General features: G+C 40.3%; 1 protein-coding gene across 2 annotated transcripts in view; it reads left to right on the top strand.

The window, feature by feature from the left end:
• LOC139991773 (potassium voltage-gated channel protein Shaw) overlaps positions 1 to 14,508 on the top strand; it is a 47,030-nt gene that overhangs the window by 25,024 nt on the left and 7,498 nt on the right. Inside the window, exons 3-5 of one of the 2 annotated variants that reach the window (XR_011800902.1) lie at positions 1,738 to 1,932; positions 4,734 to 5,775; positions 6,869 to 14,504. Coding sequence is in view for 1 of the 2 variants with exons in the window: in XM_072012143.1 (XP_071868244.1) it covers positions 1,738 to 1,932; positions 4,734 to 5,775; positions 6,869 to 6,933 (1,302 nt within the window). In the remaining variant the exon portion in view is untranslated. Of the gene's footprint in view, positions 1 to 1,737; positions 1,933 to 4,733; positions 5,776 to 6,868; positions 14,505 to 14,508 lie in introns of those variants that run through there. The other variant, XM_072012143.1, reaches the window with a different exon arrangement.

Here is a 14,508-nt window from a genome sequence, read left to right as displayed (position 1 = left end):
AGAATTGGACGAGTTTGATTCTCGTGCTTCGATTGCACATTGTTACTTGCATTTGTTATACGTCCAATTTCTGGAAGAATTTGCTACAGTTCCAGGCTAGTTGCTCTATCAAGGTTGGATCGTCATCGTCGTCGCATCAAATGAGAATCAAATTAATAACAGATAGCAGATCAAGAGAGTAGTTTATAGATTGACGTATTCGTCCTTTATAGAGCACAGAGATATTTCATTTTATTAGCAGTTAAATATGGTATCGTAAATTTCTAGGAATTAGATGAAACGCAAGTGACTTCGATGCGAGAACGAATGCTGTATAATGCCTGTAAAGACGATGCTGGTTTCGAAGCGACCTTGTTTCATTGGGGTCTGGTCGAGAAGAAAGCATCGTTGGTCCGAAAGAGGGTAAAACGCGTATGAATTCGCAGTAACATCCACAGCCTATCCTGTATCAACGATTCTAACGAATATCGTCGTTGATAGGATCGTGCCTAGAGTACCCAGCACCGAAAAGGTCAATGATAAATCTAATAAAAGCCTCGTATATTTATTCAAACACAATCTCGGTCATAATTCCCCCGTTCTCTTTCGGCAAAATCCTGGACGTTATTTACAAGCAATTCCGCGAAACAATCTGTACTCCCCCAATCTGTTGGCGAACAAAGGCGAGGCATCACATTAGCAATAAGAAAGCGAAAGCTCGAACAAATGATACTTTATAAGAGTCATCTCTCCATTGTCTCCGAGTGTCGAGTTCGTCCCTCGAGTCGTCGACGCCCAATAAAGAAACACACGGCGGTATAATAACACGATGATTGAGAGCTACGCGAAATCGTCCAGGGACTCCTTCGCACAAAGGAATCCAGGAAACTGGTGGGTTGGTTGGAAATGTGCCGAAGAATACTCGGAGAGGCGCGAGAAGTCAGAGCGCAATGCCATTTACCCTATGAAACCGGCAATTTCACGTGGCAGCCAGAACAAATGCGCCACGTGGGGTAACTCGAGACCACGATGCTTTCATCGGTCCTTTTCACCACCATGAGATACATGCATATTCCGTGGCTGGAAACTTTGCTAGCGAAAGGAACGTCGGCCCGATTGGTTTCCATTGGAACGGGACTACGGTCCGTGACGCGACGTGACGTGAAAAATAGGACACACGTATTTTCGCCATTGGCCAAACTTTTCATATATCTACAAATAGATTGTTTGGATCTATTGTTTGGAACAGTCGAGACACGTCTATGCCAGATAGAACAATAACGTCGTAGTGAATTTAAGTTCTGGGCTGCAAACGTTATTTACGACGTTCTTTCTCCTGTCGCTTGCTCTCCGATAACCGTTCACGTATTAGTATTTCCAATTACACGTTTCGGCATTCGAAACGCGTAGCACCAACTTTCCAGCCACGCGTAATACGAATTACGGACGAGAGCGTAATAGCAACAGGAACAACGTAAAATAGAAATAACGAGATGTAACGTATGGTGTGATCGTGAGTTTCGAAACCAGCTAGAATTTAGTCGTAGCCGAAATTTGGAATGATTCTCTTCCTCGATATGTGAAGATTCACGTACGCTTTGCACGCGCTTTTTTATGTGTGTCCCGAGGAAAAGCACGACCAAAAAAAAAAAAAAAAAAAAAAAATACGCACCTTCGAGAGAACGAGAGAGTTTCGCAGGTACGAATAACGATCGTTGTTGCATCCTTCCTCTCTTCCACCCCGACCCGCTCTTCTAGCATCGGGACACGCAGGAAACGCTGACAGTCCTCGACAGGTTGGACCTCGATACCGAGAAGCCGACCGACGAGGAACTGGCAAGGAAGTTCGGTTTCGAGGAGGCATATTACGAGGGCACTCTCACGTGGTGGCAAAAGCTCAAGCCCCAGATGTGGTCGCTGTTCGATGAACCCTACTCCTCGCTGGCAGCCAAGGTTCGTATACTTGTATTTTCTATATTTTCTATATTTTCTATATTTTTCATGTGTATACGTTTGTTTTCTCTAGACAAGATGGACAATACGATAGAACTGCACCGATTGGAACAGAATTTTAGTTATAGTGGTGGAATTAAACTTTAACGACTTTAATCGTTCTAGATAAACATGTTGCAATGTGTAAACGTACGGTATATCGATATTTCGGATAATACGTAATTTTAATAACATCGATACATAACGTAGATATAGTAATCAATGCGTTTTCAATGTAGCTTTAAATTTCCAAGTGAAAGCAATTAACTGATTAAGTGTTACGTTAAAAGCGTTCGGTGCCATCGAAAAAGTGTTAAAGCCTGTAGTTAAGGGTTAACCGTGTTACGGTGTTCTAGTTTATACACCCGTTTCGATCTTGTTCTCGTTTCAACGAACAAATAGGATTTAAATATTTTATTTGGTATTAAATTGCAGATTGAAACGAAGCTTTGTTATCAAGCAGGAATTTTAATATATAAATAGACGAAGAAAAGCAAAAAGGAACAGATTTTGTCAAGTCCTGTTATTATGTTAGGTAGCTGTCAAAAGTTTGACGACAACTTGTTTGTCAGAAACTTTAGGGTAAGAAGTTTAAACATACTTCGCTCGTGGTTAACCAAGAAACGTGGTTCGTAAAATATAACGCAACAACCAACTATGAATAAGATTAAAATTTATAGCAGGAACTAGTCATTTTCTGCCATGTATTTCATAATTAAACAGTCGACTCCGTTATATTTTGTATAAAAATTGTTGCTTTATCGTAACGAAACGTTTTTTGCACAAATGTCTATGTTATATGTCATCCATATTAATATCGTAATAAAATCTGTTAAAATATTCACAGGCGATTTACAAAACTAGGAATAAGAGAACTGCTACGAAGAAACGAAACGCGTATCTTAATTCTCGTGAAACGCTGAAGTAGCTAAACGTGATTAATAAAACAGTGGCACATCGTTACATCTTCTAAAAGTTCCATCGTAAAAACAGCTTTTCATTTATTTTCCCCCTGTTGCTGTTTATGACAAAGAGTGAGAAAACGAAGAAGTGGATCAAACTGAAAACTTTCAACTGTCGTACGCTGCTGTCAAAACGACAGAACTCCGCTGTAAACAGGTTTACGTTCAATGAAAAAGTTGTACACGATAATAAACTTCTATCGGGTTTCCAATACGCGATTCATGATTCAAAAGGAATAAAATTTATATACAGGTTGGATTCCGGTTTCGCAATTGTAAGACCAGATAGTATTCACGGAATGGGAAAAGAAAATCTCAATGAACGTTTTCCGTTTCGGCTAAAAGCATCCTTGATCTTTGTTCTTTCGTTGTTAAAAAAGACAATTAATTAAATTGAGCGGCAAAATGACAATTGGCTGTAGAAAAATTATGAATTTGTACGTTGTGTTGAAATTCTGTAGCCGTAAAACTTTTAATCAAACTTAGTGACAATTCAGGATCTTTCGAGCGCGCGTTATCGTCGCAGGATATTCTCAAGGATATCTCTCGTTCCGTCGGTTATCGAAATTATTTATGATAAAGAGAAGAACTAACTCAACGGCAAAGAAGCGATTAAAGTACATCCAGGAATTGGTAGTTGGAATTTACTTTTCATATTACTTTTCTCCTGGCTTTATTTTCATTTCATCTCGTCTTACCTGTGTTCTCTGTACGATCCCTTTCAACTATTATCGTCCTTCGCCTCCAGTTCTATTATCCTGTCCACGTGAAGTTGACGTGAAATTATTACAATACCTTTCTCAGTTCGTTTCTCAGGAACACGGTGATTATTTTAGATCACAATACGTAGCATTACGTCGTACAAAGAAACACAAAGGTAGCATAAAATGAATCGTGCGATAATTTATCCAGCTTGTTATTATTATCTTCGATAAGAATTTGATTTAACACGAGTATAGATTGTCTTTTTTTACCCGTTTAATTATAATTAATCAATCAAATTCTCAGACATCTGGTACGGTAACTTTAATGTTCGTGTATCATCGACGCGTTAAATCGCTGCGTGACAGAATGGATCGTCTATATCGCCTCCGTTAATATCGGCCACATTTGAGAAAGAGTCATCGACGTAAATTCTCGTTCGTATCGAAAGTTAACGTAACTACTTGTTTCGTAGCGACGCTAAAAGCTGTTCCTAAAGAAAATCGATCGTAGAGGTAAGAACGTACTGATCACGCAGCAGCGCGTAACTTTTAACGTCGTTACAAAGAACAAAACACGGTGGAACCACGGTAACAGGATTTTCTATAAAAGTTAGTCGTGTGTTAGTACTCCTCTAGGCGATCCCCGCGATAATCTCAATTTCATGGTTCGACGTGATCCCTCCAGACATTTTATGGCCTATTCAGATTTTCGTGTAACATTGTCCGCGTTCCGACGCTCATAATGAAAAGCAATTCTGAAACTTTGGTCATGCGTTAATATTCTTTTCGCGAGTAATAGCGGAGATTCGAATCACGTCCTCGACTCTTCGTTTCTTTATCCTTTTATCGCCGATCAATTTGTTGGAAGTGTTTGCGTTTAGTTTTAGGGTTTTGTTTGGAATACCCTATAGAAGTGGGTATTTTCAACTATATCTCTGATCATATTATGGTATATGGACGATGCGTTAGTTACGACCGTCTACGAGAAGAAGTTTCGATAGGACGATAAACGTCTCGACCAATTCCTTAACACAATGCAAACTCGAACCTCGACGATCGATCCACCTCTAATCAAATTATTCGAAATGCTCCACAGGTGATCAGCATAGTCTCGGTCCTGTTCATCTGCATCTCGATCTTGTCGTTCTGCCTGAAGACGCATCCGGACATGCGCGTGCCGGTGATCGTGAACCGATCGGTGAACACGGGGAACGGCAGCTCCTGGGCGGTGGATAAAACGCATACGAACGCTCACGACTTCTTTTTCTACATCGAGTGCGTGTGCAACGCCTGGTTTACTCTCGAGTTTCTAATACGGATTACCGCGAGCCCGAACCGGTGCGTGTTCATCAAGAGCTCGGTCAACGTGATCGACATGGTAGCTACCGTCAGTTTCTACATCGACTTGGGGCTACAGCGTTTCGCCTCGCATCTGGAGAACGCCGATATACTCGAGTTCTTGAGCATCATACGTATCATGAGACTGTTCAAGCTAACCCGTCATTCGTCCGGCCTGAAGATCCTCATCCAGACGTTCCGCGCATCCGCCAAAGAATTGACCTTGTTGGTCTTCTTCTTGGTCCTTGGCATCGTGATCTTCGCCAGTCTGGTCTATTACGCGGAACGTACCCAGTACAATCCGAAGAATGATTTCAAGAGCATACCATTGGGATTGTGGTGGGCTTTGGTCACGATGACCACCGTCGGTTACGGGGACATGGTGCCGAAAACCTACATAGGGATGTTCGTCGGCGCGCTGTGCGCCCTTGCCGGTGTCCTCACGATCGCCCTGCCGGTGCCCGTGATCGTCAGCAACTTTGCGATGTATTACAGTCACACGCAGGCGCGAGCCAAGCTACCGAAGAAGAGACGCCGTGTAATTCCGGTCGAACAGCCGAGAGTACGGACTCTGGGTGCGCCGTTGGGAGCGGCCGGGGTTGCAGGCACTATGGGGCCACCGGGATGCACCCAACAGCACATGCAATCGGGTGGACCTACATCGGGATCCGGTGCTCTAGCCCCTGGCCTTGGACAGACGCCCGGGGTCGGCTGTACTGGCGGCATGGGACCTCAGAACAGACGGATGAACGCTATCAAGACCAATCATCCCAAGGATGTTTCGTTCGCCACGAAAACAGGTAAGTTCTCCATGCTTGATCGCGCCACGTGTTTCTCGAGGATTATTAGGTTCGTCGTTTTCGTAAGTCCGCGTAAAAACGTATTTTACTCCGTTTCGACCGTCGAGTATTTATATTCGTTGTCTAGATTAGGAGTACTGGTTAGTTACTAATACAAATCTATGGAAACGTAGTAATGGCATAAAAGGCAACAAGTACTTGCCAGCGTAAGGTAAGATATCTTATCTTCGCAAAAACAGAATCCCCGCGACAATCCAATACGAAGAATGCAACAACGCTATTGTAGTAGTCGACTATTGACGGATTTCAAAGGCACCATCGTAACATTTTCCATCGCCCACTCGCGTTTTTATGGGAGGAAAATGGCATCGTAGGTTCGAGCGACGAGCTCCAATAGCATTCCAATATAGATGAAAGTTTACCTACTCTTCGTTGATCAACAATTTTTTTTATCCTTTCTTTCGCGTATATACCGTTTCGCGTTTAGAACGAAGGATACTACAGAATACAGAGCGTAGAAGAATACTACAATAGTGGTTTCTCCTCGGTGGTTTGACAAAATATATAGGTACAGACAAAGTCGTTAAAAGTTTTAACAGTTTCTTTCCACAGACACGTTTGTTTGTATGTATATATTTAGCTTATCTGCACGCAAATCCTATACGTATCTACGTACATGAAAACAACGTTCTCCTTCTTACTGCCCGCAAAACCTCCGGTAAAAGCCACCGACACACCTCCTCCAAACTACCTACAATCTTTCCCAAGCACCTGAAACGAGTCTTAAACCGCATCACAGGTGCACTCGCAGCGTTCGCCAAACCTACATTTCTTACTCCGTTGAGCCGAGTGTTTCTAGGAAGAAGCCGCGCGTGTATGTCTAGCAATTATCATGCACAAAGGCTCTGCCGGTGTACAAAAGGAACGTGAAAAGAAGGAAAGAAAGAATAAAGGTAGAAAAAGGGGGAAAAAAGCAAGGGGTTAAACAGTGGTCTTGGCCAAGACGCAAGACAATTTTAGCTGTAATTGTCGCCCGAGCGGAAAGGTCTGTAGTGTCTTTGTTTTCCTGTTCTTCTTGTACCGTGGGTTCCAGAGGAGGACCGGAGGAACTCTAACCTGCGGACCAACGGGACCAAGACAGCCGGAGGTTTGGGTTAAAGCTGAAACCAACGCTACTCTCCACCACTGCCGAGGCGCACTCAACCGGGGCATCGGGACGACCTACCGAGCCGAACGGGAAAAACGGTGAGGGAGAGAAAGAGAGCCGGGGACGGAGGGGAAAGATTGCCGGAGGAACGAGCTCAAGACGGGTATCAAGATTGCATGGTCTATAAGGGAATATTAGATCGCTGCGGGTGAAACGTCGGATTTTTACCGCAACCACTTGCGACGCCTTTCACTGCGACCATGCGTGGATTATTACAGCTGTCCTGGCTTCTTTTCGTTTCTGTTCGTTCCAGCACACGTATACGTATGTATGTACGAACATACGTGTGTAGCAGGGGTTGGGAGAAATTTTGGCTGTGAAATTCTGGCTCGTTGGTGGCTTACAGGCAATCATTGGAATCTTAACGGATGATAAATCTCTCGAAATTCGGTGAACGAGGGTTGCGCTCGAAAGGTTAGCAGGACGATGTAAAACTTGAAGTGTCCTGTTCTTCTTTATTGGAGTTTTATTAGAGCTTGACGTCTGGTGAATTTTTTCGCGATGTTTATACCAAGAGATGTATTTGACGTAATTTATCGTTATAACTTTTCAACTTTATAGATTTATAGATATATTCGTATAAAACAGGTATATTCATCGCGTTATATTTATAGTATGTAATTTATAATTTATTACGATATATTTAAATACATATTTTATTTATATATTTTTATACTACTTTATCTTTAATTACATATATATAATATATATAACTTAAAATGTGTACAGCACGAGAGAATACGTTTGACTAACGCGTTGGAAAGACTAACGCGAAATTTCCAGAGATATTTTCTTGACGTACGAACAGTCGTTGAATGGAAGAGAATATTTCTGGCAAATATACCAAGCTGCTTGTTTTCTTCTTCTTCGGAAGCTTTGTAAGTTCGTACGAAGCTCGAAGTGACTAGATAAGTAAATAATCTCTGTGTTTTTATAAACGTAGACACACATTATATAATACACGATGGAAGAGAAGAAAACGAGTACTTTGTTGATATAATACAACCGAATTAGAAGATCGTACATTTCATTTCGTCCTATTTTATTTCTACCGAGTGAAATTTATGAAACATTAACGATCCGTTTAGTATGCATGATACGTATCGTGGTTGAAATACAAACGCGGGGATGTTACATGAAATTATACAAACATTATACGTTTCAATTTTGTAACAAATATTTCATAAAGTATATCGCATTAACATAGCACGGATACTACTAATAAATGAGCCACTCTGAAGAGTAAACTGGCTAACTATACTATCTGAAAATAATTTGATAATATCACGAGAATATATAATTATTGCTCGACTTTACAAACCAAAATTGTAAATAATTTAGTTTCTATGCACCTCCGATAAGGAACGTATCCGCCTTACGTATCAGCCGAATTAACGTTTTACCTACAGCATGTGCAATCTTACGTTTTAATTACGAATCGTTTCTAATTACGTTTAACGTAAAAACAAGCAGCGTACGGTTTTCGAATGGTAAAACCGAAATGCTCGTGAAATTGTCATGAACGAAGTACTTGCGTCGATAGTGATAACGAAGGGCGTTCCAAAGCCTTAAAGCCGAACGCCAAAAACAGTGAGCAGCTTGGCCACCGGAAGTGGAGTCACGTTTTAAATCAAAAGCTGCTGGAGGCAGCAATTAATTGGAGCTTTTAATTAAATCACGTCCGCGCCAACCTGCTAACCTTTCGAAAAGCAACAAAAACGAGGAAAAGAAGCGAGGGAGGCGAGAAAAGAAGAGGAGAAAAACTTGACGACCAAATAAGAAGACAGCGGAGCGCCTTAATAAACGAGGCTGGAGCGCGTGCGCGCACCAAACATCCGACATTTTACCCGCAACGATCTAACATTATTCAGGGACTTCTCGCGATACATCAATTCAGCCAATGTATCATTTTCACTTTCTTCGATCGTTTGCTCGAGCGATCGATCTCTCCTCTCCTCTCCAATTTCTCCTGTCCGTTCTTTATTCTCGCCACAACGTCTTCACCTCCCTCCATTCTAGTAAACACGGATCATTCGCTCGTATCGTTCAGAAAACACCGAGAACGCGCCTTCGGATCGGCAAAGATCGCGCGTTGATTCTGCTAAATGTTTAAATGAGATTGCAACGAAAGAAAGATAGAAAGGTGAGTGGGGAGAAGCAAGGAAAAGGAAGCGAATGAGGTAAAAACGAGAGAAAGGAGGGTAGAGAAGGTGTACAAGGGATGAATGCGCGGGGCAGTGTTGGGTGAACGAATGTTTGTTACTAGAATGAAAAGGAAAAGGAAACCCGCTACTTGCATATTATTCGCTTTGTTTCAAACTATCGAAGCTATCCAAGCGTTTTCGGTCATTTCGTACAGAAGTTTTGTATTCGTCTTTACGCGCTATCGATGTTCTTTTACGACGGAGCAATGTTATTTCTTTTATACGAAAATTTGGAACGACGAATGCGAAAGACGTTGACTAAATTCATTTTATATGTTATCCGAAATAATTGAAGCCCGACACTGGCGCAAAAACTCGTTTGAAACGACGAGGAATATTCGTCGATTGTCGAGTGGAAGCCGAGTGAAAGCCTCGTGTTGGTCAAAGTCGAATAATTTATAAACCGGAGAGCACAGCTTCGCTGCCAAAAATTCCTGAAAGTATCTGGTAAATGCTGCAGCAGCCGCGTAATGAGACTGACGGCGTCTCGAGGAGTTTAAATATTTGCGTACGGAACGTTCGTAGGAATTTTTGTCAGGATTCGACGTCGTACCAAGAAGATCCCTCCTCCCCTTAAACGGATTCGACTTTCCATCTATGAACCGTCGTCGAAAGCGAATAGAAGGCCGCTCTTAATTTCTCGAGATTGCCGCTTTAAATATCGACGAGTGAACAATTTGCGTTTCTCATTTCCACCTTTCATCTGGAAACTTTCCTTTCCAAACGATATAAGGAACGAAACGAGATAGCGAATAAAACCTCAACGTGGAAAATCCTTGGAGAAATTTCGCTGTTCTTCTGCCTTTCGCTGCACGAAAAGCGTAACGTATTTATTTCCCGCCATCCTAATAACATCTCCGTTAACGATCATCGATCGATAATTAATCGAAAGAGAATACTCATCTTACGATACTTATCGTTAGTAGCTGGTAAAATCCGAGCGTCAAAGTGGATATTAGTTGATGCCCTAATTGAGAGGACCAAGTGTACACACGTGTCGCATAAAACGTTGATTGTTAACAAATTTTGATATACCATAATTTTACCCCTAGTAAAGTGTAACGTAGTGAGTAAAATATTTAATGGGCTGCCATTTGCCTCGATTGCCATTTGATCCTCTCAATTGGTTTGAAGATTAATCGGATAATCGTGAATATTTGCTTGTGACTCTTGTAATAATTTAACAAGGCTGCGTTAACTAGCGATGCATAATTTTCCAAAGTAAATGCATAAAACGTTCGAACGCTGAGAAAGCTAATAAAAGTCTGGCGATACTCGCTTAACGCTAAGTGTATACCACCGATCGGAAATGAAGCAAGTAAAGGCCGAACGTCGATTAAAGTCAATTGCAATAAAATTCGCTACGCTTGTTCGCGGCTGCTAAATATCAAGCGACGCTGTACTCGGCGGACGAGTGGCGAACCGAACAGGTTAAACGAATAAAATTTATTTCCTATCGAGACTTCGATGGCCAAGCTTTTTGTATATACGCTTCGTGCATATACTGCGTGCCGTTAATGTTGAAGTAAGTTTGTTAATAATGAGAAAACGACGATGCAACGAAAAGTTGAACATTTCTCCGGATTTTCCTTAAAACGTAATATTAACGAGAAACGATTATAAAACTGCTACGGTATTAATATAGCGTATGTAATAATATAAAAATATCTTTTCGGAGATGAAATGCCGATAAAATTCGAGCAACTCGAGGACGAGGGATCTTTGATGTACACGCGCGTATACACACACACACACACACACAAGTCTCGAAACTAACACGCATATACGTCCAAGTACGTGTAAATATTCGGATCAATCGCGATCCAAATACGAAAACCACACAGGCTGTTCTATACTCCTTTGTTTCTATTTTCGGCTGTTTTCTGCGTAAACGATTCTTCGTTTCTTCTTTGTTCTTCGACGATACGTATATACTTGCTCGCTACGACAGATAAAATTTAAATTCAAATTTTTACAAAATATGGGATCAATGCCAGTTTGAAGTATCTTTTCTTCTAGTTATCCATTTCGGATATATTCTTACGCGTTTAATTTGGATCGAATAGAGAGAAAGCAGCCTTCGTCGTTTAACGCTTAAGAAGCTCCAAAGTTGTGAATAGTCACATCGGCGCGGTATTATTATCTTTAGGAGCGGTATTCTTTCTGAAACCAGTGATGTCGTTTCCGCGTTACATGTAACGAACCTTCCCTCAAGCTTCGTGTCTACTTCTGACGCGTTTAAAAAAAAAAAAAAAAAAACACTGACTATTTTATAAAAGAAAAAAAGAAGAAATTGTGAGTAAAGAAGTTGGACGAGTCGTATGCGCTTTAAATTAATCGACGGAAACTAAAACGCTAAAGAATCGTTGAGATAAAATAAATTATATTCTTTACAATGTTTTCATAACGCGTTCTAATCGTAAAACTGTTACTTTAAGGTTTTGGAATATTTACAGTACTTCAAATGAATATTTGAACGTTGATAAATAAAAAAAGGAACTGTGAACAATGTAACATGCTCAAAAATTGACTTAAGTACGATATACAATGTAACGGTATACTAATTTCTATAAGAAAATTCGAAATTAACTTCTCCTCTTGGACACGGAATATCGTTGATTTCTCAAAATTATCGGTCTACGGCGTAGACTTTATTTCGTCGATGAAAATACAGAGAAAATTGTACAATCGACTCAGTGCCGTCCATCAAGCTACTGTATTTACGTATATACGTTACGTATGTCTTTTATAAAAAAAAAAAAAAATCGTTGTAACAGGTAAAACGATAAAAAGCTAAGAAATGTAAAAAGAAATTCTGATGTTTCGTGATAACGTTGTCGTTCTTGATGGACGTTTAGCTCTCATAATTTTAGGATTAATAAAAAGCATTTGGATGGAAATGTTGCTCAAATGATAATAATTCGATACCGTTTTTTAATTACTTTCTACGCGTATTTCATGATATTTTCATGTCTTTCTTTGATTTACTGTGATATCGTATACCGCGATCGAATACAAAAATGATATATATAAAATTCCTACCTTTAACGCGCCTATCGACTCAACTTTTAACGTTCTGTACTTTGACCAAATAATATGAATTTTTATAATAATTTCATTCTCGACAAACACACGATCCTAGATACGAAAAACCAGAAGAGAAAGAAACGTTAACAAACATTACGTACCATGCTAACAAGGAAACAAGAAGAAAGTATACACGAGATCTAATCGAAATACGTCAACATGTAAAGAAGCGACTTAGCGATACGATAATCCAAGTCGCGATGTTGTTAAAAATAATTTTCTAAGCAATATATGTATACATGTGACAATAATTTACTGTTAAAAACGGTTATTAAATCAACGGTTTTCTAAAAAGTAATCGATAGAAACGAAATAAGAACATTAAATGAACGTAAAGTTAATTAGAATAATTCGTAAAGAACAATTGTCGAACTCTCAAGGGAGAACGAAAGGATATGCCGGTTGCACCGATGAATAAAACTGAGCCATCCGACGTGTATGAACGCGAGACGATATCACTGGCGACAGAGGTTGCCTGGAAGAACAAAAACATCATGTTGCAGCGTTCGAGGCGCGTTCGAGGAACGATAAAGTTGAATCGCAATCGAGACTCGACAATTTCGACGCACCTATCGCACAAGTACACCCCCACACATGCATAGACACACGCTCGTCCACCTGTGACACATAGACGTACACGTACAAACGCAAATATTCACCGACAGTTCATAAGTACTTAACTAAAAGTACTTAACTAAAATTACAGCGAGACAATACAAACCGTATTGTATGATACACGTAATACAGGGTGATTCTAAACGAAAATGAAGGGACGAATCGAAAGGCAAAGGGGATGAAAATAGACGACGAATGTCCGCTTGTTTTCTACGTATAGATCAACTTGAACGAACAGAAGGCAGAACTAAGATCTTCGCTTCTTAGCTGTTATCGGTTTTTAATCGAAATTAATAAACGTACAATGCGATTGTCAAGCAATACGATTATATATTTTTGAAATTATATTTTCTATTTTCTCGGACAAATGCACTTTCTTCGATTTTGCCGAATCTTTTGCTTTTTAATGTTTTCTATTCCTACGTCGACATTGATTCGTAGACACTGCAAGAGATGGGCATTTCTCATCCATTTTTGTACCCCGTGCCTGTAATATTTATTACATTTTTAATATAAAAGCAGTTTAAGACGGTACTTGATCAACGTATGCTTTGTTAAAATATAGTGGATAATCGTGTCATTTCATTATCATACGCACATCGCTATAATATGTATGCTTGGCAAAAGACATTTTTTTTACTTGCTAGAATGATATCGCTCGTTGTATATTCTTTCCACGATAACGTACCCGTTTATTCATTTAGATATAACGTTCAAACAAAAGAGAAAAAAAGAAAAAAAGCAAAAAATACCAGTCTCGAAAGCTACCAAAGAAACGTAGAAAATGTTGAATCCAGCAGAGCAAAAGTGATTTACAAGCCACCTATTCAAAATTGAAAACGAGAAGAAAGAGTTTTCTAGTTTTCAATGCTTCGAACGAACATTGTATACGAAACTTCCGTCGCTAAATTTCAAAGCATTGTTATCTTCGGAACGACACGTTCAATTACTACGAAAAAAGAAAGAAAAAAAAAAAAAGAAAAGGAAAAAGGAAGGGAATAAAAGAAGTAAGGGAAAAAACACAGAACACCTAAAGCAGCATTGATCCAAGTATCCTCGCGTCGCGTTTCTCATCTTCCTCGAAGAAAACATTCCGCGTGCCTGCGACGTGTTCGTCGCGGTGCAAGTGTTTGGACAAATAGTTGTGAACTTAAAGCCGAGTAAAGATGCGGAAGCAAAACGACTGAAAGAAGAAAAAGATAAAGAAATACAATCAGGGAAAAATAGGGGAAAAAAGAAAATTAACGAGAGAACAAACACGAACAAAAAATACAACACGACAAGAACACATGACCAGGTTCACTTTGAGAAAACAGAAGTTCGATACTAGAGATCGAACATTCGGTTTTTCACAGACACCAGCAGCATGTATATTCACGTACATGACCGTACGCATGTATGAAACGTATTCGTACGTGACACGCACACGATACGCACCCTGAATACCGCCGGGACCAATCGAACCACCCCCTGTACAACCCCACGCTGTACAATCCGTCTGATCCTCAAATTGCGTTTAAAGAGAAATTACACTGTCGTCTAGACTACGGAAGACGAAAGTGTAAGAAAGCGCCATTTGTATTTACGATTGTGTGTACACGCGTTTGCACGCGTGAGTGA

This window comes from Bombus fervidus, chromosome 10 (genome assembly GCF_041682495.2).
Source record: "Bombus fervidus isolate BK054 chromosome 10, iyBomFerv1, whole genome shotgun sequence".
In the NCBI taxonomy this organism is placed as follows: domain Eukaryota; kingdom Metazoa; phylum Arthropoda; class Insecta; order Hymenoptera; family Apidae; genus Bombus; species Bombus fervidus.
Note: the sequence above shows the minus strand (reverse complement) of the source record. Positions and strands in the feature narration are given on the sequence as shown.